This window comes from Musa acuminata, chromosome BXJ2-2 (assembly GCF_036884655.1).
Source record: "Musa acuminata AAA Group cultivar baxijiao chromosome BXJ2-2, Cavendish_Baxijiao_AAA, whole genome shotgun sequence".
NCBI classification, from domain to species: Eukaryota; Viridiplantae; Streptophyta; class Magnoliopsida; order Zingiberales; family Musaceae; genus Musa; species Musa acuminata.
In genome coordinates, this window is record NC_088339.1 from 25486098 (window position 1) to 25509182 (window position 23085).

A 23085-nucleotide genomic window follows, 5' to 3' on the forward strand; every position below is an offset into this window, starting at 1 on the left:
GGCAGATCTCGCATCCGTTTTCCATCGAGCACGCGGATCCTGTGTCTCGATCGAGGACCAAACACAAAAGCGTTGGCTCTCGTTTGACGGGCCCCACGACAAGTCAAGTCATCCAGGACATTCTTTCCGGTGCTCGCTGGCTCGACCTGGACGCAGGAGATGCACCCGACCACCGGTAGTAGATACTGTTATAGTGCTGTGAAGCACAATGCAGTCACGAAATGAGACCATAAGTGAGTGTGAGATTGGCAAGACCGAGGATCAGGATGATGTACAAAAGTTTCTCTTTTTGTAATGACGAAGAGACAGTGAACTTGTTTTCTTTTTATGAGATGGAACCAAAACAGTGCAGCAGAACCAGAAAGCTGCACTGGGACGGCCACTGCAAACATAACAAATGTATGCGATCTAAGGTGAGTGAGAAGTGGCAAGTTGCAACACGATCCATCTTCTCCAATCCACCGGAACCATGAAAACTTGGTATCTCGTTTGCCAGGGAACACGTTTCTGTCACCTCTGCCTTCTAACAAGGTTGGTGTTGGCAATTCGAGAAAAGAGTGGTTGTCGTCCACCTTTCACGTATGACAGATTAGGATGCTTGCCATCCATGGAGGAAGCTCACCGCTGCGTCTTCCTCTGGGTTGGTCTCCGATGACGCACAGATCCTGTTCCGGGTCTGTCTGCACCGAAATTACCCCCAGTTGTCTTCCTACCTACTCGCTGCCCCATCGTGAACTGCCACTTTTATGCTCCCCTGCATGTGGGATTCATTAAGAGCTCACCCTCCCACTGCACAAGAAAACACAGACGAACAGGGTAGTAACTTTAAAGCTGCACCTACTGCAGCTTGCAAAGGTATGAAAGACTGTCACCCTATAACCTCACCTTCTCACTTAATACCTGGACATATGGGGGTTGTGCTCTTCCCCGCAACTACTTCAATGGCTCGACCAGTCAAAAAGATATTGAAAACTAGTTTATTTATTTCATATTATTGTTCATTAACACATTGTTAAGCATCTCAATTTCATGAGGAAAAATCTGCTGATCAGTGGTTCAAATGAGAGACTAAGAGATAGGGTGACCTCTTATTGTATTAAAAACATTGAGGACAGTTCAGGCTGCTTTAGTTCTTTCCTTACACAAAGTCCAGACCTATTAACTGCACTGCGGAAAAGAATAGGATGGAGACGTAACTTCTGGTTGGCGAGGCAGAAACATAGATGCTGGTTTTGATTGCATTGTAAAGGTGATTATTGAAAGTGTCGGGGTGTCATAACTAGCAAGCGTTTGGTTTGATCCATAGATGCTAGTTCTTTCCTTACATAGTCCGCATCCAATGCATGATCACTTCTCCGTGTCATTATCCTGGATTAACTTAGTAAGCTTCGGTCATGGAAATTGAAGCTTGGGCACAGAACCGTTTCGCCCACGGTCAGTTGGATCAGATGCGTCTCCAGTCTCGATCATTACCTCAGATTTATAATCCAATTTCTATTTAAGAAACTAACTAAGCTTGGGCTTTTCGTAGATTCCATCTCTGAGAGGATCTATCCTTGTATCTGCCATAGAAAGTGATTGATGCGTGGTGCCTTCATGTAAACGATATGGAGTTCCTCTCTCTCGTTAGCGGCGGAAGAAACTTGTAGGATGTTAAAGATTTTGTGACAATGAACTCAAAGAGATTTCGTATGATAGTACTACGGGAAGATGGGATTGATGTTAACAGGTTGATGGTAGGGTGGTGGCTAAAGAGGAACAGTAATCAGGATTTTTATATTTGAATAATCCAGTTCGAGGTCTAGCATTCATGTCATCATTAAATGCTTTGTTTGATGATGGTTATGATCTTAAATGCATGGAAGCTGCATTCACATGGATCTCTGCTGTCTCTCCTACTTACATCCAAGGCAAAGAGAGGGCTGTTCGATCAAGTTGTAGCTATAAAATGGCGCTGCTGGTTGTAGGAAAAACTAAGCTTGGAGCTAGCTTATAATCATGGCCTCTATGAAGCAAGAGTTTTTCCTCATGATCTTACTGCTGCTCAGCATCTTCAGATCATCGCAAGGTCTCGCTCTCTCCCTCTCTATTGTTTTATGTTTTTGAGGTTGTATCTGGAGCAACCATTTCCTGCCAAGGAGAAGGAGATGAAGCTTGTGTTGGGTTATGACGTGCAGAATGAAGCCAAAAGTTAGGGAAAGTATACCATGGGGACAGACATTGGTCATTTGCTAATGTCTAAAACATTGAATTCTTCTTTTTAGGAAAATGATGTCTAGAACATGTTTTGTGCAAACTTACTACGTTTCTTGATATTGGACTTGTCAGGAACTCCTAGTTTCAATTTGGTTTTACAGCATGCTTTAAGATGAAGTTTTCTATTTATTTTCTCTTTAGGATTTCTATAAGATCGAGTTTCCAGAGGGTCTTTGAACTCGTTAGGATCATGTCTGACAAGTATTAATCTGCATTGTTATTTCCCTGCTGCTCATAGTGATCCGACCAATAAAGAGTGAAGCTCTGCTGCTAGAACAATTAGTTTGCAGAATTCAAGGAGATTTATGGAGTCATTTAGAGCTGAAACTTTGAATCCTGATACAAATGGGAGTTCCCATTGCAAGTTCCGAGTCCCATGGTGAATTCATTGTAGAGTGAGTGGGTGCAGGATTTTGCAGTCATTAATGCTGATCTGCTATTGCTCAATGGGCTTCAGGAAGGGGGTTCACGAAGCCGAGGTACCCTTACATCAAGAAAGCAAGCGGCTTCTCATCAGCACCAGGGGAAGCATACGACTACATCATAGTGGGCGGAGGCACCGCAGGGTGCCCCTTGGCTGCCACCCTCTCTCACAAGTTCAAGGTGTTGCTGCTCGAGAGAGGCGGCTCCCCCTACGGCAACCGCAACATCTCGCGTTTGCAGAACTTCCACATCTCTCTGGCTGACACCTCCCCCAGTTCGCCGGCGCAAGCTTTCATCTCCACTGATGGAGTCATCAATTCTCGAGCTCGAGTGTTGGGTGGTGGGACTTGCATCAACGCTGGCTTCTACACCAGAGCCAGCCCCAGGTATCTACTGCAAACCGAAGCTCTTCTTCTCTTTTTTGGTAGTTTCTCTTTGATGCAGAGTAGTAAGTTTTGAGGTTTTCCGCTCCATCATTCATTCCTCGAGACGCTGAGCTATCATCAATATGCTCAATTGGAAAGCTTGATGCAAGGCTCTGATTAGGTTGTTCGTATGGTTGTGCAGCTATGTGAATGCAGCAGGTTGGGATGGCCAGCTGGTGAACGAGTCGTATCCATGGGTGGAGAAGAGGATAGTCTACTGGCCCAACGTTGCACCTTGGCAGGCTGCGCTCAGGGACGGGCTGCTGGAAGCCGGCGTCTCTCCTTTTAACGGGTACACTTTTGACCATATCTACGGAACCAAGGTTGGTGGCACCATCTTCGACAGGAGAGGTTTCCGGCACACCGCCGCCGATCTGCTTGCTGCTGGGAACCCGAACAACCTCAGGGTCTTGCTTCGTGCTAGTGTACAAAAGATCGTTTTTGACACTCAAGGTGATGAACCGAAACCTGCCTCTTTCAGGAAGTATCATGCCCTCCTCTGTTCCGTCGGCTAACATGGAAGCCGTAGCAGGGCGACGGCCGAAGGCGGTAGCGGTGCAGTTCAAGGATGAGAATGGGCGGCAACATCAAGCGGTTCTCGCTGATGGGGAGGGCGGCGGCGACGTCATACTGTCCGCCGGCGCCATTGGCAGTCCTCAGTTGCTCCTCCTCAGCGGGATCGGACCCAAGCATGACCTCGAGAAGATGCGGATTCCTGTTGTCCTCCACAACCAGCATGTCGGGAAAGGGATGTCCGATAATCCCATGAACTCCATCTTCATCCCCACTAAGAAGCCGGTGCGGCAGTCGCTCATCCAGACGGTGGGGATCACAAAGATGGGCACCTTCATCGAGGCCAGCAGCGGGTTCAGCCAGTCCAGCGACAGCATCCAGTGCCACCACGGCATAATGTCCGCCGAGGTGGAGCATCCTCTTCTCTTACTCCTGCAACCATCTTTAACCAAGCTGATCGATGCCCTGTGTTCTAACCGCTTCTTGTAAGAACTGCCACAGATTGGGCAGCTCTCCGCCATCCCACCGGCGCAAAGAAGCCTGGAGGCGGCGCAGAAGTACGCCAGAAACAAGCAGAACCTGCCCCGGGAGGCATTCCGTGGGGGCTTCATACTGGAAAAGATCGACGGCCCGCTCTCCACCGGTGAATTGAGCCTCCTCGACACCGACGTGGACTGCAGCCCCTCCGTCACCTTCAACTACTTCAGCCACCCGTACGACCTGAAGAGGTGCGTGTACGGCATAAGGACGATCGAGAAGATCGTGCGGACGAAGCACATAGCCAAGCTGAGCGGCGTGGACGAGTACCCGATGGAGGTGCTGCTGAACATGAGCGTGAAGGCGAATCTGAACTTGGTGCCGAAGCACACCAACGACACCGCGTCAATCCAGCAATTCTGCAGGGACACAGTGATCACCATTTGGCACTACCACGGAGGGTGCCATGTGGGTAAGGTGGTGGATCACGACTACCGCGTGATGGGTGTCGCCGGGCTGAGAGTGATCGACGGCTCAACATTTGTGAACTCTCCTGGCACTAATCCTCAAGCAACCGTGATGATGATGGGCAGGTGATTACACCACATTCCTCTTCGACGCTTCAAGATTAGAATCCAAATAGATGAGTGAAGGTGGGGTTTCATTGATCACTCGCTAAACTGATGGCTTTTGTCTATGCTCAGATACATGGGAGTGAAGATACTGAGGGAAAGACTGGGAAGAGCAGCTGAAGTATAGAGAGGAGGAAATGCATGGCTCAGATACAGGGAAGAATGATTGTAATGTTCGTTGATCCAACGTTTCCGTTTGCTCATATGTAGATCGGGTTGTGAATTGAGTGTAAATTGAATGATATATCCTTCTCGTTGAGCTGTTCCAGTGCATCATCATCCGGCCACTGCTTCGCCATCTAAATGCCATGACTTGCAGCAATCTGATGCAGTTCTAATTGATAGAAGCTGGTGCAGAAAAATAGCATAATATACATAATAAAACAAAATCCATATAATATATGTGTCAAAAATCAATTTGGCCTTCGCAGTAAAGAATTTTCATCCCTAAAAAAGCTAAAACTCTTCACTGAAATCCTTACAATAAAGACTGATTCACACTAAAGAATGCACTTCAGCAGCCATATCTTGAATCTGTTCTTTTGAAACTAATTCCGTGAAGGAATACGATAGAGTTCTTAAGGAACTTTCAGGGACTCACTTGTCCTGTTGAATCAAAATCAGACAGAAACTACTAAAATGGAAGTCACTTATATGATCTTTCTCTCTCTGAGTTGTGGAGATGATAGATGGAATTGCAGATCCTAGTGAAGCTTGATCTGATAAGAAAATGATCCTACTAATCTACAAAGCTTAAGTTTATATTACCAAGAGACCTAACGACTACATTTAAACTTTGATACTGGTAGTATCAACTTCCCTTATGCTATTGTTGTGGTCTTTGATTGATAAAATACTGTTCAACATTCTCACAAGAAAATGAAAGAAGATTTAAATGAATTTATGAAGACTCGATACACATGAAGCCTATGCCTTATGTGCACTAATTAGTATTATGTGGTATATCAAATGAGTATGTGCATGCAGAGCTGCACCGATTTAAAGAGGTCACCTAAAAATACAGGTCCGAAAAGAAGGCCTCGTTTGAACTGCACACAGCAAGTGTCGGTAATGTGCGGTAGTCCTACGAGAGGAGGAGATGTCGAAGCTTGGTTTCGGATCCATTACTACCGGACGCTTGGGGTTTCTGCCATGGTGAGGTTTTGGGATTCCCGTCACAGGAGTCGTCCCCTCCTCTCACACCCATGAGGGAAGCTTCTCGGAATCCACTCCTGGAGGTGTCAGAAGAGGCTGTGGAGGTGGAGACGAACAAATATGGAATGCTCGCCAAGGCCAAAGGAATCCAAGGCTGCTCCTCCACCTACTCATCAAGGCACCCACTGGTCCTTCCTACTAAGAGCTGTTGCTATGCTATTTTGCCCGAAGCAATTCGAGGAAACATATCTTCTGTTTATGCAACTCTTTTACCTGATTACACCAGCCAATATTCTTGCAAGAAGAGGAAGAAATTTTCCTATACCCATCTTTTGAGTCTCATCTAAACAAATGTAAAACCTTTTTATGGTTCAGCAGTTCACCAGTAACATAAGTTTATGACAGACGATTTACCTGAGAAGGAAAGGATGTTGGCTTATCTTAGTATTAGAATTGTGGAAACTAATCCTATCTCTCTCATATGCACAATGGGATATCTAATAAAAGAGAGAACAAAACGGTATGATTACAGTGGACAGTACAAAACTAGATTTGAGGGAAACGGAATCTCCTTCCTGTAAGTAGAGACGTAGAAAGAGAACAAAAGAAATAAAACATTTATCTATCATTGTCACCCAGAGAGAGAGAGAGAGAGAGAGAGAGTAATGTGGGGAATCCTCATAGAAGGAGGGAGTCTGGGTTAAGTCTCTTGTACTCAAGAAGTCTCTCAGCAACCGGACGCTTCTCCGTTACGCCCTCCTCTTCGTTCCTCACTGAGGTTTTCCTTCGGAGAACCCGGCAATATCCGCCGGCGGCGGAGGAGGACATGCCATCTCGTGGAGCAAAGCACTATGGGTTTTTACTCCATGTAATGGAGCACCACCACTGCACCATCCAAGGCTGAAACCGGTAGCACTAGATGTATGAGCTGCCATCTGATCGATGTGTCGAGGTCTAGCCGTGACTGCACCCATCTGAGCTTCCTTTTGGAGCAATGCGGTGGCTGACAAGAAAGGAAAGGTTGTAGAGGTTCGATATGAGGCAGGTAAAGAAGATTGGCCCTCACGTTGGAACTCAGATTCTAGCATTGTGGCGTAGATGGAGGACAAGGGATCCATTTGACTTTGGGACGTTGAGGCAGCTGGTGGTGGCTCAGGTCCTTGACAAGCCGCCCATGGTGATGAGATCTCCTGTTTCATGGTAACGTAGGTACCATGAGATCTCCTAATGTCGGCGTGTTGGGATCTCAACCCGTCGGGGAACTGAGGCTGCATGGTGGTGCTCTGACCAGCTGCGAGTTCATGGGATGACAAGGGTTGAGAGTACAAGTGTTGATGGTGGTCAGCCACAGGGTTTGCTTGGGTAACTCTTGCACTTTCTTCTGCCAGAGCATCACAAAATGCTCTGTGGGTGATAAAGCTGTACCTTCTGCAACACCCAACAGTATATATCAGCATGCAGCAACCATGGATGTATGAGAGAATAAGGTGGAAAGCAATCCTGTGCTTCCCCTTCAAATTATATTCCATTTCGTCCTTCCCTTTGTACCTCCATGTGCTGGGCCAGAAAGCTCCTGTTGTTTCCTTCTACATTTAGCTAGCTCTGCTCTCTCACTATCGTTGAATCGATGATGGTTTTCGATGAACAGTTTGCATCTTGTGAACCTATGTAATGCTTTAACATCAGAAACAGCACTTGGGTAGCTGGCATTACCTTGAGAAGAGGGTTCCACAGTCACATCTGTATTCCCTCGTGCCACAGATCTTGCTGTGGGCTCTCCAGTCTGAATGAACAGCGTATTTCTTGGAGCACTTCTCGCATTTCCACTTCTTCTCGCCGTGCTTCCGGGAGAAATGCTTCTTGATCCCAGTGAGGTCTCCGAGTGCTCTGGAGGGGTCGTGGTGCACGCACGACGCATCCGGACAAATGTACACCTTCTTCCTCACCTCCTTGTTCGTCCTCTGCTTCAGTTTCCACGGTAGGTTGTGGCCCCTCCTGTGCAGCTGGAGATTCTGGTCCCTTTGAAACCCTTTGTTGCAGATCTCGCACACGAACCGGTTGGTTGCCATCAGTGTGTTGGGCGACAGCGCTATCACTTCCGCATCCGGGTCTGAACTCCAAATCGTAAGGAAACAGAAGACAAACTCCATTTAGATTACATCAGATCACAGACCTGGGTTTCCTGGGAGGCCCCTTTTTCTCTTAGCTGGGACCGGATTCTGTGAGGAGGCAGAAGTAGTGGGATTGGACATGTTCTCCTCCACCTTCATCATTGTACTGCTTGCAACTTCAAGCCCGGCTTTGTTTTCCTCCTCCTCTGGTATGGAAAGGGGTGGAATTTAAGCCCAGCTCATGACTTAGGTAACAAAAGATAGCATCGAGAAGACAAGTGCAAGAACTCGGAAAACAGTAAAACAGTAGATAGAATTCACAATCAGACACCAGATCTATTGTTCCTCCTCCTCCCATCTACCCACAGTAGAACAAGAGGCAAAAATTAAGATTTCTGGATCCAGAAAAAACCAGAGAAAGAGCGCTTATTGCAGCTGACATATGAAACCGCATCGAAACGAAAAGAGAAGCACGAAAAAGTTTCTTATACCTCAATCAGCTCTACATACTGCGAAGCCGAAAAAGAGGGACATAACAACAAAGGCGATACTTGATAAGGCAGTGCTAAGAATTAACCGATGCGAGGAACTGATGAGCCCCCAGTCGAGAGGAAAATGGTGGGCGGGGTGGACGTGCAGATGGATAGACGGTGTGAGACCGTGGACGAGGGCAGCAAAATCAAGCGTGCAATCGTTCATCCATTGAATGCCTGCACACACTACGATGCTTCTATGACGTTCCACTTCCCGTCTTTTTTTTGTTCCCTGCTTATTATTATATATTCTCCCTTCCTCTCTCTCTCTCTCTCTTTCTCTCTCTCTATAATTATCACTACATCTTTTCCGCCCTTCAGCTTCTCATTTCTGCGTTAGCATGATTAATTCATTGATTGAATTCAGGCAGGCATGTACATGTGCCTCTCTATCCTTGCCTTTCTCTTTTCCAGAATATGTTATGGTGTCCCACCATTTGAATCATCTTGTTTCTTTCATCAGTCGCGTTCTACTGCATGCCTAATTTCTTGGTCGAGTTATCAGCTCGAAGGCCATAATCCTCCACCAAAGACGACCAACAAATCCACGGGTAAAGTCATATTATTCAGTCACAGCATATGATCGGTCTCTAAAACCCCAGCAACATTAGATCCAAAAAGAATAAAGAGATGGAAACACCCCCAAAACGAATGCTCGCAGAGATCCATGCAACATCCCAGTGAGTTGATCGATGCACTTCGTTTCTCGGAGCTGACTCACGCTGGGCCGGATCAGGTCGAGCTTGCGACTGGGGGCTGGATCGTCCATTAATCCACGTTGTGCACGGCAGAGTCATCTCAGTCATCAAGGAAGGAGAACGTGTGAAGCTCGATCGATCTTCGCTGAAGCTGGAGGCGTGAAAGAGGACGCGGAAAGGCTCCAAGGTGAGACGACCGCAACAAAAGGCTGAGAGACTTTTGTAGAGTGACTCGATCAGATGATGGATGACTTCCAAGACATCATTTTCTGTAAGAAACTTTCCGATTGTTTTAGGTGGAAGCGTGGTTGCTCCAATGGTTATGATTGACATGAGGAGCAACCGCATCATTACAAGTCTGACGACCTCACTTGACTTGGAGATGCAAAAGCAGCACTCCTGCATCACCCATCATAATGCGGCTTTCCTGCACCGAGATGACGCCTTAAGGCGACCCTCTTTATTGTCTACGTGTTGTCTGACGGTAAGCGTTCAAAAAGATGAAGCGTTTAGTATCTTCGTCAATTGTCCATTTGGAAGAGGCCCATATCACGTCGTTACTTGTTGCAAAATTACAACCATGACCCTTCAATTTCAGTGTACTTTTTACCCTCTAAATTTAAGCTTATCTTTGGTAATTTAGGTAAATTATAGGAAGTGATAAAATTGAGTCCTTTGGATGTTATTTTAATAGAAGAAATATGTGAAACATCTTACTTAATGTTTGAATATATATATATATATATAGCGAAATTTTTATTTAGTCATTATGTTCAAAATATATCTGAAGATTAATGACATATTATCTTCTATAATTAACTAATTTTTAGTATCTTAATCTCTATACTTTCAAAAATTATATTAGGATCCTTATACTTATGAAAGTAAAACATTTAATCTCGTTTCTCCTCACGCCATCCATTTTATTGATGAAAATATCGTATATATTCAATAGTAAATCGAAATGAGGCAAAATCATTTTTATCAGTAAAATTGATGATGTGAGGATAAATGAGTTAAATATTTGACTTTCATAAGTATATGAATACCAATATAATTTTTTATACTATAAGATCGAGATACTAAAGATAATTAATTATAAAAAAATAATATATAATTAGCCCTATATATAATGAGGTTTTGAACTATCACGTTTGTTACGACTAGGTCTAATATATCATCCAATATTTTAGACATAAAGAAAAATTTAAGCATAAATCAAAAATATTAAATCTTTTTTTATTTTATATTCTCCCATATATGTCAAAAATGATTATCAACTTTAAAATATATTTTTTATTATAATATTTTTTTGGTTTACGGTATCGATAATAGTTTGATCAAGTTTAAAGTCTTATAAATATATTGTATTAAAATTGGAGTTATATTACCAAAGCTTGAAACTTTGATTCTAATACATTCTTTTTTTTTTTTGGGTTCACTTGTCATATTACCAAAGCTTCATAAATCTTTAATTGCAATCTAATTATTTTGCATAATCAAAATGAAATTTGTATCCAAGCTTATTAATTAATGCATTCTCATTTTTCGCTCTTTTTCCATGTTAGCAGGACAGTGAGATTTCTTACTCTTTCTTCTCCTCCATCATTGAGGTCATGACGTTGCAGACATCAGAACTTGGTCTCTTAAAGGAAATTGTACTGTGTCAAACCTTGCAGTGCACGCTCTCGATCGAACGGATAGCGTTAACCAATCTGGCACTGGTGATTGTCTATTGTGCACATCCCACGGCGCAAAAGGTGGTGCTTTTTTTCCTCTCTCTGACTCTATCATCTCTTTTGGGTCAGTGAGATCAAAGTCCCAACTTTTGTACCATCTATGTGGAGGGATTGGCCACGGCAGGCGCGCGGCAGCGTGCGAGAGCCTTCGAACTTTTCTGGACGGGTGTTCCCTTCGAGACCTTTGTCTTGTTTTCCTGCTCTGAGGAAAGAGGAAGGACAGGAAGAATAAAGTAAATGGAGCGACAAAGATGGTAAAAGGGGGAGAGGGATGTTGCGCCTTTTCTAGTGCTTTGGGGTAGAAAAGGAGGAGCATGATAGGATTCCTGATACCTGTAGATTCAAAGGGAGAAAACAGAGAAGAAGACATTCGGATTTGGATTCCTGGCTCTATCCATCTTTGGTTCTTCTGTCTCTTGTGAAATCGGGAAGGAGAAGAGCGATGGGCGACGAGACCTCGAGCAAGTTCAAGCGGATTTGCGTCTTCTGCGGCAGCAACTCTGGCAACCGAACCGTGTTTAGAGAGGCAGCTCTTGATCTGGGCCACGAACTGGTACGCCCCGCTGATCCTTCTCCATCCAAGCGTTAAAAGATCATATCTCGAGGACTCAAAGGTTCGATTTTTAAAGAGCATTCGAGGGCCAATGTAGAAGATTGCAAAGATGTTCTTTCTTGATCGATAGGCCTTTGCCTTTCCTATTGCATCTCATATTGAAAAGATTCAGTCTTGGAAAACTTGTTTTGCTTGAAAACTTTATGTTGGAGTTATTAAAGCAGATGCAATGTAATTCGCCGATGCTTGTTCCTTTTACCCCTGCAAAAGGTTGGAAAATCATGTTTCTTTCTGAATCGTTTGTTATGTTAATCTGTCATGCTGCTTGTTTGATGGGTTGTAGGTGAAGAGAAGAATCGATTTAGTTTATGGTGGTGGGAGCGTCGGATTGATGGGTTTGATCTCGCAGACAGTTTATGATGGAGGTTGCCATGTCCTCGGGTAAGCTTTAGCATTTCTGGCTGTGTTTCAGCCTCTGCCTCGTACCCATTCTCTTAATAGTTCTTCCAATACTTTTGCTTATGATCTCAATTTACTTCTGAATGGGTGCAGGGTCATTCCTAAAGCTTTGGTGCCCCTTGAGGTTTTTGTTTGACCTTTAATCCTTTTACCTCTCTGTTGTTCTTGTTTATTTGTAGATGTCCTGTGTTTATGTACTTCTTCTTTTCAGAAATCTCTGTGCTTTGTTAGGTCTAACAGTTGCTATGTTTTTACTGCTTGTCATGTGGACTCTACAGTCAATTTTATTTGGATGGTTCTCATAAATTTTTTATCCAATTCCATAGCTACTTATTTGGTCCTTCAGACTAGTATAAACTTCCAATGAATTAATGCGAAAGCAAGCACCTAGTTAATCAATGATGGGCATTCTTAGTTACAGGGGATGGATTATCATGTAATCATTATATAAATTGTTTGGATGCCAGGAGGGTCTCGGTAATAGATCGGTCGTTGAGGTCTAAATTTACAGTTCCTATCTTTATATTGACATCAACAAACACATTTTGGTATTTTTGAGCCCATAATTTTTATTGGTTTTTGCACTTATGAACTTTAAATTCTGCCTGGTAATTTTTTTCTACATGATGTTACTCTCTCTCACTCTCTCTCTCAGATTCACCGACAAACTTTAATTTACCTGATAAAATTTCACACTCACACTGACCGTATTTGACTAAGTTTACCATCTCTAAGAATTTCATATGAGAGAAAAAGTGTAAAATTGCTGCAGGTATCTTCTGATATACTGATTAGGAAAGTTATGAATTCTCAATTCAAATTCCAGATGAATTTTCTGCTACATAGAAATAATGGTGACATTATAAGAGAGAGATTCCACTGGTCCAGTTCTATACTCTTTGGAATTACTCTTACTCTCAGATATCTGGTGAAACCGTGGGTGAAGTGAAAATTGTTTCAGACATGCATGAGCGAAAAGCTGAGATGGCTCGACAAGCTGATGCATTTATCGCACTTCCTGGTATATGATTAATTGGCTCTTCCTGGTATAAATTAGTAACCAACTGCAACCATGCTCAGGAGTTCCTCGTATATTGTAGGAGGATTTGGAACAATGGAAGAGGTGCTGGAGATGATAACATGGTCTCAACTTGGAATTCATGACAAACCAGTGTGTAAAATTTCTTTGCAAAGGATGCTACCAGTTAAAAAAAAATAGTATATATAAGTAATGATGCAGTTTTTGTATGCTCAGGTCGGCCTGCTAAATGTTGATGGTTACTACAATTCTTTGTTTGCACTATTTGATAGTGGCGTGGAAGAAGGTTTTATAAAGCCGGCTTGTAGACATATAGTTCTTTCTGCTTCCAACGCAAACGAATTGCTTGAGAAAATGGAGGTCGACTGCCTATCTGATTCTTAATCTTGCTTTCTAGTTCTAACTTCATTCTATGCTGATGTTTAGCGGTTGATCTTTTTCGGCACTTAATTATCTTTATGACTATGAGTAGGCAAAATTTAATACTGTTTTTTCATTTGATATTGCAGCTATACACTCCTTTGCACAAAGAAGTTGCTCCGAAAAAGAGCTGGGAGATTGCCCATCTAGGTTATTCCAAAGCACCAAGCTCGCCCTGATAATTCTTTCTCGAAAATTTCAGTTCCATGTGATTCTTTGCTTGATGGATCGCAAATGAGAAACATCATGGCTCTGGTAGCTATTCACTAAGGAACTACTCTCAGTTGACTTCTTAATAAAAGTTGATATCTTCCTACTGTGAATCAAGATTCTTCACTCGCTCACCAAGAGTCATATGTGGAGAAGATTCGAGTGTATTGTGTCTGATGTAAGATAAACCTTTTTGGTATGCACATTTTGTGGAATAATATAGATTGAAGAGGGGAGAGACAAAAGTCTCTTCACTTGGTTCCTCTTTTTATGTCATATTGACTTGTTAGCTCTTTGAAAGAATGAGGCACATCAACCTGTGATGATCTCTAGAATTCTTTTCTTGAATATGCTGGATAAGCATAAGCAGATGAGGCCATTTTAGGACCCCAGGAGGTCCTTCATTTTACTTTTGGGAAGATCCTACTGGGAAATCAGCTGTTCCTGCACAAGTCACTGCCTGCACCTGCACATGGAGTCTTCAGAGGGAAATCTTCTGATATACTGATATATATATATATATATATATATATAGAGAGAGAGAGAGAGAGAGAGGCTTTATGTGGATCTTCTGGTTGCATCGGACATTGTCATTCAAGGTGCATGCAGGTGGGGGCTGTGAATGCCTCCTGGTGTGAGCATATGAAGAAAAGTGGAAGTGTGAGCTTTTGGTGCTCCCCTGTGACTTCCCGTTCACCTCCTCAGCCATTATAGCCTGTGCGTCTGTGACCTCTGCAGATCTGGAGAGGTCGGCTGAGGAGTGGTACCATCAGAGACCATGAATCCATGGAAGCTGCTGGCTTTGCTGTTGGGACCCCCTCCTACTATAATCCAAAAGCTAAACAGCATATATAAACAAAAACTTATATCTGCACAATTCCTGATGATGTCTGTGGCCATTGCTTTTGTCGTCATCAACATGATCAGCTCATCTCACCTAAGACTTGATTCTTTTTCCTTGCATCTCCATGGATCAGAGGGAAAGTTGTTGACAGAGGAGCTCACTGCCATCGTTTGACATGGCCTTGTGTTCTTCCACACCACAGCCTCACTCTCTAATCACCATTTGGCTCCATCGGCGCAGAACAGACCAGTTGCGGTAAAAGAGAGACCTTTGCATGCCTCACGTATCTGTGAGTGCGTACAATGATTCTTATGCATCACCAGTTTCGGCATCACCGTACGATGGCCACGTCTTCCACTGCAACTTGTTACTTGGACACTTCAGACTTCTTGGCCTGATCTATCGAGGCTGATCAAATCAGCCACTGCAATTTGTCTCTCTTAATGTGACAAGCTTCATGCGTGCACTCCACCTCTCCTTGCCATTCATTAATCTAACAAAAGCTCAGTCTCTGATCAAGAGTTTAAGCTGCTTCTTCTGTTTGTTTTCTTTGTGCAACTAAGAATCAGGAATCCAGTGAAAGCCAAACATAGAATCCATGAGAACGAGACTTCGTGTTGTAGTGAGAGTATTCAATTAGGACTCGCAAGTAAGCTAGCCCAAGTTGTCAGTTCATATTACAATTTGCACGAAGGAAGATGACAACACCCTGTTGCTTTTCCTTTCGTTTCTTCTCCGAAGCTGGTTAGATCTGTTGGGTCCAGCCCATACGTGGGCTTGGACAAATTTGGGCCATGAGCCCAAATCAAAGAAATCAAGAGAGAAAGGGTAAAATTGGGTGACGGCAGCATGCACAGTGAAAACTGCAGCGTGCAGGTTTTTGAGTTTTATGCTTGACGATCGGTGGCCAAACGTTGTCAGTTTCGGCCCAAATTTTATGTGGAGAATCCTTGCAGCAAACTCTACAATCCTAATGGTGTTGATCTATAGTTTACCTTATCTAAGGTACTTTCCTGTGATATCTACTTTGTGAGACGTAGAATTCTACGTATGATCTTAATGTTATTGGAAGTTTGAGGTGGACTACGTCCCGTGGTTTTTTCCACGTTAGGGTTTTTCACGTTAAAAAGATTTGGTTTCACTATGTGATTGATTTTTGCTCTATTGTTTATATTTTGATGAGGAACCTATTTTAATACACAAAGAAGGAAAAAATTATTCCGAACGGTTTCTTTCCAACAAGATCCAAGCCGGTATGACTTTGTTTTGTCGAGTATCGTGACAGCCCAAGCCAGTGAGAGACATGATATAACGTCTATGGAGAATCACAAACGTGACGTCTATGGAGAATCACAAACGTGCAACCGATGCATGTTAATCTGAGATGGCCAACATGATCATGTCTCCATCTCTGTCTCAAAGGCTTATATTTCTCATTCATCGACAACGCACTTCTTCGACATGTGGAGTTTAGCAGAGAAGAACATGGTGAAATGTGAACTGTTGTAACTGGCATGCTTTGGTAGAGGCATCGCTTTGTGAACAAACACTTCCTCCTCTTAGGATGGAGCTTTGGTGGATGATTACTGCATTTGGGCTACGATTCTTAGCAGGCACTGGGCTAGACTGCCTAAGATTGCGAGTCTTCTCCAGAAGAACTACCCCGAGAATAATGAAGAAGCCTTCAAACAGGTATAAGAGCTCTCTCTCTCTCTCTCTTTCTCCGTTCACACATCAAGCAGATCGATCATAGTCACACAGGATATTACAACACAACAAAGTCAACATTATCATGATATTGCTGAAACATGCAACTTAAAACCATAATGCAGATTTCGAACCCAAAGAATTTGCATGAAGCAGGACACACATTCTTAAATTTGCATGCTCTGCAGGCCAAACCAAGTTCGAAGGTACATGCAGATTCGGATGCCACCACTGCACCAATAAAACAGAGCATAATTGAGATGGAAGAAAAGGAGCTACAGGATCAGTGGAAGGTCGACTGTCCACGGAGGATACTGATACCAAGCCAAAAACTCAGGCCCAAAGGCGGAAGAATATATCAAGATTGAGGTGGCCTACCTCGATCAAGAAACACTACCACTCCACAAAGAAATGGGAGAAGGCACACGGAGTTCCTATGTATGTTCTTGAGGCACTGGACATGGAATCTGTGAAAGCTTAGCATTTCTGTGCCTGTCTTGGTTCGATCGATGGTGCCAAGCGGTGTCCTTGCCGTGACAGGAGACTGTTCAGATGCATCAGATGGCATAGGCTCTAATGGTGTATAATAATATGTACCCTTGTCATCGTGCCATCCATGATCGAGGGTCTACAGGGGTGTCCTACGAACTCTTAATGGCGATATGCCTCCATTGTCGTTGCCTCCGTTCTTGGAGGTGCATGCAGCAGCACAGGCAATCTTGGGCGTCTTCGCGGTGAAAAGGGTGATGGGGCGGTGGGGGACCGAGGCAAGCTGTCGTGAGGCTACCAGTGGAGTGATGGAGGTTGGTGGATCAATTCCGGCTGGGGATAACGAGGCAATGAATGATAGCATGAACGGGTGGCTGGGCGGTCGATGGACCGCATTCCCCGTTCCCGTTCCCGTCCTCCGCGCCCCCCCGCACCGCCCCGCCCCGCGCCTACACCCACCCCCCCCCGCGCCCACACCCACCCCCCCCCGCCGTGATGGGGAGAGGAGGCGGGAGGGGTGGTCCCGCGATGGCGACGTCGTGTCGGCTCGACAAGAAAACTTGGTCCACACGAACCTTCGCCGGCTGTAGGCGATTGCTATCTAAAGAAGAAGAGAAGTCCCGATTGCTAACTAAAATATTAGTGCGACGATGATCTGATGTCCCATTCTATAATGCCCATGTCATGAAGTCAACCTTTGTTCTCATCCTTTGTAGTAGAAATTCTTTCTTAGTATAAAAAAATAGTAAAAATTTCGAAAGAGTTCAATATATTATCTCTATTAGGTAAAATAATGCACTTAAAAGTAGAAGTTCATAGTTAATTCATGAAAGTGACTACGTGAGATTGACAAGTGTTATTCAAATACGAAAGATCGTCCGAACTACTAGATATTATATTATATTATATCATTCATGTGAGTCATTTATATTGGAATGTACACCGACTAATGATGACATACATGATGTTTTCAATGTCTACTTATTATATCACTGTATCAAATCACACAAACGTATATATACTTTTATTTCCACGATGTGGACGAGTTGAGTGGAGGGAGTGCCCACACAGACCACACTGTCGGGTGGTCCAAAGGAATTAAGGGGAGGTGGATGATTTGGCGCCTGCATTGGACCTCTTTACGGGTCATGTTCTTCAATACATCCGTAGATTAATTGGTTTGTGCGTCCTCTCATCCTATGAGAAGAATATATATAATGCTTTTTGGTAGTGCGTATGTGGTGAGAGTTTGTGCAAGTACAAGTCAAAGATATGGCCTCATTAATGAGAGCCCTCCTAATTAAGCCTCACCTACTTGTTTGACTTCCCTCTAATAGGATTACAGTTTCCCCTCAATTTTCGTCGATCTATAAATATTATTTTTTGCGTTCGATGTCATTCTTCTCATATATTTGAGATATTGGACAATGAGGACATAGCTTATTATTTGTTGTCCCTGGGATCTCACAAAAAGATTAACACTTTTACATTTGAGAATCGAAAAAGAAAAAGACAGAAAAACAAAAAAGAGGGCTAATTTCCAAAGAAAACAAGCGAACTATTGGACCAATAATTATATGAAAAATGAAAAAGAAAGGATCATGCATGCTGTTCTTGAGATGCACTTGTCATCCCATGTTGCAATTCATTCCAAGTGGATAATGTTGTTTGGGGATGCATCGAATAGTGTCGAACGCGATGCCTATCAAACATCACGTCATTTCACGTTCCATGTTCACCACATGATTGATCGCATGCACACACGCTAAATCCCTTTCTTGCGATCTTATCTAATCTTATCACCACACCAAATCGGTGCCAATCATTGCTCAACTCCTCTCTCTCTCTCTCTAACTCATCCCACCACTGACGATTTGGTCGATGTTGCGTACTGAAGACGAGAAGGAGGACTTTGTGACGTGTGGCAATAGTGTTTTGGTTTATTTGCACCTCAAATCATTTAATAAACAAATTTAAAATATATTGGGAATAGGATATTTGCTCTCTGAATACATAAATATGCTTTATGTATTTATAATTATAGTCAGTTTTAAGAGAATAATAATATCATTAAGGTTTCAACAAACTTAAATTCACGGATATAATAAGCGAGGATAAATACAAAAAATCATTTATTTTGAGAGGGCACAGACCTGACCAAATAAGTGCGAGTTGGTTGCACATTAATGAGGTGCACAAGGATATGTTGTTTGTCAAACTTCAAATGATAATAATAATAATAATAATATTATTATTATTATATTCATTTGGGAAGGCTCTGCATGAATATTTGTGTGACGGAAATGTTAATTTGTTTCATATTAAAACATTTCAGATTTTTTTTCATGTATCAATTATAAATATTAGTAAAGAAAACACTTCCTTGATTTCCAAAGAAAACCAATGTTTTTACATACCTTTTTTTTTTGTGGCGTCTATGATGAGATCACTGATTAAGAAATCGTTGTAGACATCATCAATGAGGACAATGTTGTTTCAGATACATCGGATAGTGCCAAAGGAGGTGCCTTTCATTCATCATGCCAATTAATGTCTTTGTCCACCAAAAGAAAATGAAACTCACGTAATTGCATGCGTCGAGAACATACGACAAATTTACCATTAATTTAATAGTTACGAAATTTTGATTCCATTACTTGAGACTCTCTCTCTCTCTCTCTCTCTCTCTCTCTCTTCAAACTATTTGATCATTAAACCGATTGTATATGAAAACAAAAAACACAATCTCATGCCATTGCAGTAGTATTTTAATTTATATTGCATATATCGATACGGTTGTCACATCCTAAAAGTCATGGATTAGATACCTCATTTGATAGACTCATTATATATAAAATATTATTACGGTGAAAGCATATCGAACCTATTTACTTACCGAATGTTGAAGATTCGAAATCACCTAAAATATTATTTTCGATAGTTATTTACCAAATTCGTTTCAAAGAATGAGGGCGTGATGTACTTAGGCTTTGATATCGTATAAGCAATTTAGGCGATGAAAAATCGAGCAAACACCATCAAGGATTTTTTTGTCTTGTACTTCACGACACACTTTTGTGGTACTTGTAAACAAGCCCACCAAATGCATGAATGATCACCCAATTTTCGAAGCTAATTGCGAAGGGACAAAATTATTCTTGGATATACTTTGACATCTCTATAGTTTTCTTTTTCTTTCTAATCAAATATGTATTTTATTGTTTGGTAAGATTCATCTTAACATTCCATTCCTAACGAGTAAAGCCTTTATTATTATATATAGAGCATGAGAAATGACCACTCGTAAAAAACATCCATATAATGCGTCACGTTATCTATCCTTTTTATTTTTTGGTCCCTCGCGTGCCATGCGATCTGTTCACCAATAGGAGACCTCCATGTCATCGAGGGGGGTGTCTAACCCACGTGCCATTCATGTGCGGTCAATTTCTAATGTTTTAATTTCGGTGCAAAATTCAATAACAACAACAACAACAATAATAATAATAATAATAATAATAATAATATTACTACAGATGGCATGCGGACGACAGTGGTTGTAGTGTCAAATCACCTCTCTCTCTCTCTTCACTTTCTAGCCAATCACACGGTGTTCCTCTGGAATATGAACAGTCTCTATAGATTGTGTCCTACGCTAATACACCTTTGCGACAGAATTGAACGGCTCAGTACTATCGGAAGCTGCAGGTTTACATTCCTACTGGTCCATGGACCAACCCAATCTGTACCCGTTTCGCACACGACAACACACCCAACCACATGAACATCCATTTCCGGGGTCTCATCTAGTAACATGGGTCAGACGCTAGATTCTGTACGTAAACTCGATATATTTATGGGTCCCATGTTTAGCATCGCATACTTACTGCCGCTGCCGAGGTAAAAATATGACGGAGGTGTGGAGGAGATGCAGGGAATATTAAATGCGTTGATCTAACTTGAATTAATGTAAACACGAAAGACATGAACGTTGGCGCTGATCGGATGAGTTACACTTTCATGGAGTCACAGTCGTAGTTATTGGGAGGATTTAATTCGATGATTAGACCACAAGTAGAGAGATTGCATGCGCTATAAGATGATGTGCTGCGGTGGCCTCATCATCTTCCTCCTCCCTTCTTCTTGCTTCTTTTACTTGTCTTGGGTGATTCAGTTAGCCTGTGACCGTGGTGTGAATCGTTGGGAGGTTACAGGAATTCAATGCCTTGTCTGCTAGCATTTAGTCATCCAAGCTTCGGTTGCAGGCGATGACGCCAGAGATGGCTGTTCCGCTCCGCCAACCATATGAATGCCGCACTGGACCGCAACTCCAATGGGCGCTCATTCATTGGTTTGGTTTGCTTCTCCGCGTTTGTGAGGCCGACTGAGAAGCCAAACCTCCTGCGGCAGGAGGCCAAGATCAGTGGGTTCTCAGGCTTGTTTGTTGCTGCATCTCGACGAGGTACGAGCCACAGTTGTGGTAACCATTTGGACACTGTCCTTTGTGAGGAGAATGCTGGATCTGATCTTGATCTGTTGTCGCGCAGGCCTCCCGCTCCAGGCAGCAGCGGAATGGAGAGTCTAGGCTGGGGTAATCCGACAGCCACCTACTCCAACTTTCTGAGTTCCAGTGAAGACTACAGCGGCATGACGGGGAAGCTGGAGCTGGAGGCTTGTTTCCCCAGCTCGAGCATTCAGCTCCTAGGAATCATGGCGTGCGGGGCGAGTCCAGATTCCGACGGGGGCAGCAGCGAGATGGTGGAGACGTTGGTTCCGGCTGCGTATGGAACAAGCAGCGCTCCCTTGCACCATCAAGGCGCCGTGTGGGGTGATGCTCTTCTCGCTCGAGACTGCCCTCCTTTTCCACCTATCAGCAGACCCATGATCGTCGACCAAGGCTTCAGCATAGCCCAAAACCTTGCATCGTCCGACGAATTCCCTGTCGATAGCAACATCACCAGTGATGAAGACGTTCTTTCTGCTATTTTTTCTGGCAGCGGGAACTTCGGGGAACGCAGATGGAATAAGGACGAGGTGGCCGCCGCCCATGTCTCGCCTGATCCGGTTCCTCTAAACCCCAACACCGCGACTAACTTTGAGGAAGGCTCAAGGATCGGAGGAAGCACCGAAGGTCTTCTCCGACCGAGACCCTTGCTCAAGGAAGAAGGTCTTCGGATTGCTAGTTCTCAGCACAAACTGAAGAAACCAAGATCAGTGATGCATTCAGGGTGTTCGGCCATAAGCTTGGGTCATGGAAGCAACTACGAGCCCGACACCGAGGCTATAGCGCAGGTGAAGGAGATGATCTACACGGCTGCAGCCCTAAGGCCGGTGACTCTGGTGGCGGAGGAAGCGGCCGAGAAGCCAAAGAGAAAGAACGTGAAGATATCGAACGACCCACAGACGGTGGCTGCAAGGCACAGGAGGGAACGGATCGGTGAGAGGCTGAGGATTCTGCAGAAGCTTGTCCCCGGAGGAAGCAAGATGGACACTGCAACAATGCTTGATGAGGCCGCCAACTACCTCAAGTTCCTGAAGACCCAGGTGAGGAACTTGGAAACCCTAGGTAACAGGAACTATGATAGGAACAGTGCCATGCACTCCTTCCCGCTTGCTTTGAATCAGGCTTATATAATGCAAAGACTTCTCCCCACTCAGAAACCCTAACTCTGCAGCCAAGCACATGAAGTCCTAAGCACCCAAAAGGACATCATCGTCTTCATCATTAGCTTGGGTGGGGGTTCAGGGCTCATCAAAGCTTATCTTACGTACTCAACTCACTCAGCCATAACTTCACCTAACCAAAGCCCAATAGGAAGAAGAATAATATACCAGCTTTTCGATCATTTGTATCTTTAACCCCAGCAATTCACTTTGCCAAGACCTCTTTTCATGGGCCATAAACCAACCTTGATCTGTCACAATCGACATGCCTTCCTCGTATAGCTTAAACTACATACCGAAATCTCTTTTTTCACAGTGACCTTACCCATACAAACCATCACCTACTACACCTCTGTCATGCCTTCCTCATCAGCAGAGGTACACTGGAGAAGATCTATCACAGAACTGGGGAGCGCATGGTGCAGAAAGAGATGAAAAGAAAACGTTTACCAGTTTATACACTCAAGTCTCCTGAATGACTATGTAACAGTTTCTCATGTCATACAAAAAGAACATATCATATGAGAAAATAAACAGGATTTCCAGCTTCTTTCTCTGATGATGATGCGAGTTGACTAGCTAGAGACAGTGCCCCTTTTTAGCTCTTTGTGCCTTTATCTGCTCTGCCTCTTCTGTTCGCTCAGAAGGAGGGTTCTGTTTCTTTGAGATCAAAGGAACTTTTTGTGATTGGCATCGGCTGCCCTAGCTGAACATTTCTGTTTCATGTTCTTGGCTTCA

At 43.5% G+C, this 23085-nt stretch overlaps 4 protein-coding genes across 5 annotated transcripts; 3 read left to right on the forward strand and 1 right to left on the reverse strand.

Annotated features, from left to right (window-relative positions):
- The first annotated feature begins 1946 nt into the window (after window positions 1-1946).
- LOC103976381 (protein HOTHEAD-like) lies at window positions 1947-4925 on the forward strand. Its single transcript, XM_009391575.3, has 6 exons — window positions 1947-2068; window positions 2714-3065; window positions 3247-3557; window positions 3637-4025; window positions 4119-4687; window positions 4799-4925. Exons 1-6 carry the CDS (start codon window positions 1999-2001, stop codon window positions 4851-4853), a joined length of 1746 nt encoding a protein of 581 aa, XP_009389850.2. The 5' UTR covers window positions 1947-1998; the 3' UTR covers window positions 4854-4925.
- Window positions 4926-6515: 1590 nt separating this feature from the next.
- Window positions 6516-8706, reverse strand: LOC135605577 (zinc finger protein GAI-ASSOCIATED FACTOR 1-like). Of its 2 annotated transcripts, none has more exons than XM_065095834.1 (4): window positions 8570-8706; window positions 8055-8198; window positions 7595-7991; window positions 6516-7309 (listed from the first exon to the last, which is right to left on the reverse strand). In XM_065095834.1, exons 2-4 carry the CDS (start codon window positions 8152-8154, stop codon window positions 6652-6654), a joined length of 1155 nt encoding a protein of 384 aa, XP_064951906.1. In that variant the 5' UTR covers window positions 8155-8198; window positions 8570-8706; the 3' UTR covers window positions 6516-6651. The 2 variants fall into 2 exon arrangements, with proteins under 2 accessions (XP_064951906.1, XP_064951907.1); XM_065095835.1 differs by having other exon boundaries at window positions 8484-8697.
- A 2358-nt stretch (window positions 8707-11064) lies between these two features.
- On the forward strand, window positions 11065-13919 carry LOC135605578 (probable cytokinin riboside 5'-monophosphate phosphoribohydrolase LOGL1). Its single transcript, XM_065095836.1, has 7 exons — window positions 11065-11515; window positions 11859-11956; window positions 12068-12098; window positions 12896-12995; window positions 13075-13145; window positions 13230-13373; window positions 13523-13919. The coding sequence occupies exons 1-7, from the start codon at window positions 11405-11407 to the stop codon at window positions 13610-13612; spliced, it is 645 nt and encodes a 214-aa protein (XP_064951908.1). The 5' UTR covers window positions 11065-11404; the 3' UTR covers window positions 13613-13919.
- Window positions 13920-20800: 6881 nt separating this feature from the next.
- Window positions 20801-22912, forward strand: LOC135605579 (uncharacterized). The gene is made up of 2 exons (XM_065095837.1): window positions 20801-21145; window positions 21231-22912. The coding sequence occupies exon 2, from the start codon at window positions 21256-21258 to the stop codon at window positions 22348-22350; it is 1095 nt and encodes a 364-aa protein (XP_064951909.1). The 5' UTR covers window positions 20801-21145; window positions 21231-21255; the 3' UTR covers window positions 22351-22912.
- The last annotated feature ends 173 nt before the right edge of the window (window positions 22913-23085 follow it).

Bases quoted from the DNA above. Each gene is read 5' to 3' on its own strand.
- LOC135605579 (XM_065095837.1), top strand. From the start codon at position 21,256: ATGGAGAGTCTAGGCTGGGGTAATCCGACAGCCACCTACTCCAACTTT.
- LOC135605577 (XM_065095834.1), bottom strand. From the start codon at position 8,154: ATGATGAAGGTGGAGGAGAACATGTCCAATCCCACTACTTCTGCCTCC. The intron at 7,992-8,054 runs GTCTGTGATCTG...TTTGGAGTTCAG, and splicing joins GGGCCTCCCAGGAAACCCAG to ACCCGGATGCGGAAGTGATA. The intron at 7,310-7,594 runs GTAATGCCAGCT...TGGGTGTTGCAG, and splicing joins TGTGGAACCCTCTTCTCAAG to AAGGTACAGCTTTATCACCC.
- LOC135605578 (XM_065095836.1), top strand. From the start codon at position 11,405: ATGGGCGACGAGACCTCGAGCAAGTTCAAGCGGATTTGCGTCTTCTGC. The intron at 11,516-11,858 runs GTACGCCCCGCT...GATGGGTTGTAG, and splicing joins TTGATCTGGGCCACGAACTG to GTGAAGAGAAGAATCGATTT. The intron at 12,099-12,895 runs GTTTTTGTTTGA...TCTTACTCTCAG, and splicing joins AAGCTTTGGTGCCCCTTGAG to ATATCTGGTGAAACCGTGGG.
- LOC103976381 (XM_009391575.3), top strand. From the start codon at position 1,999: ATGGCCTCTATGAAGCAAGAGTTTTTCCTCATGATCTTACTGCTGCTC. The intron at 2,069-2,713 runs GTCTCGCTCTCT...AATGGGCTTCAG, and splicing joins CATCTTCAGATCATCGCAAG to GAAGGGGGTTCACGAAGCCG. The intron at 3,066-3,246 runs GTATCTACTGCA...ATGGTTGTGCAG, and splicing joins TACACCAGAGCCAGCCCCAG to CTATGTGAATGCAGCAGGTT.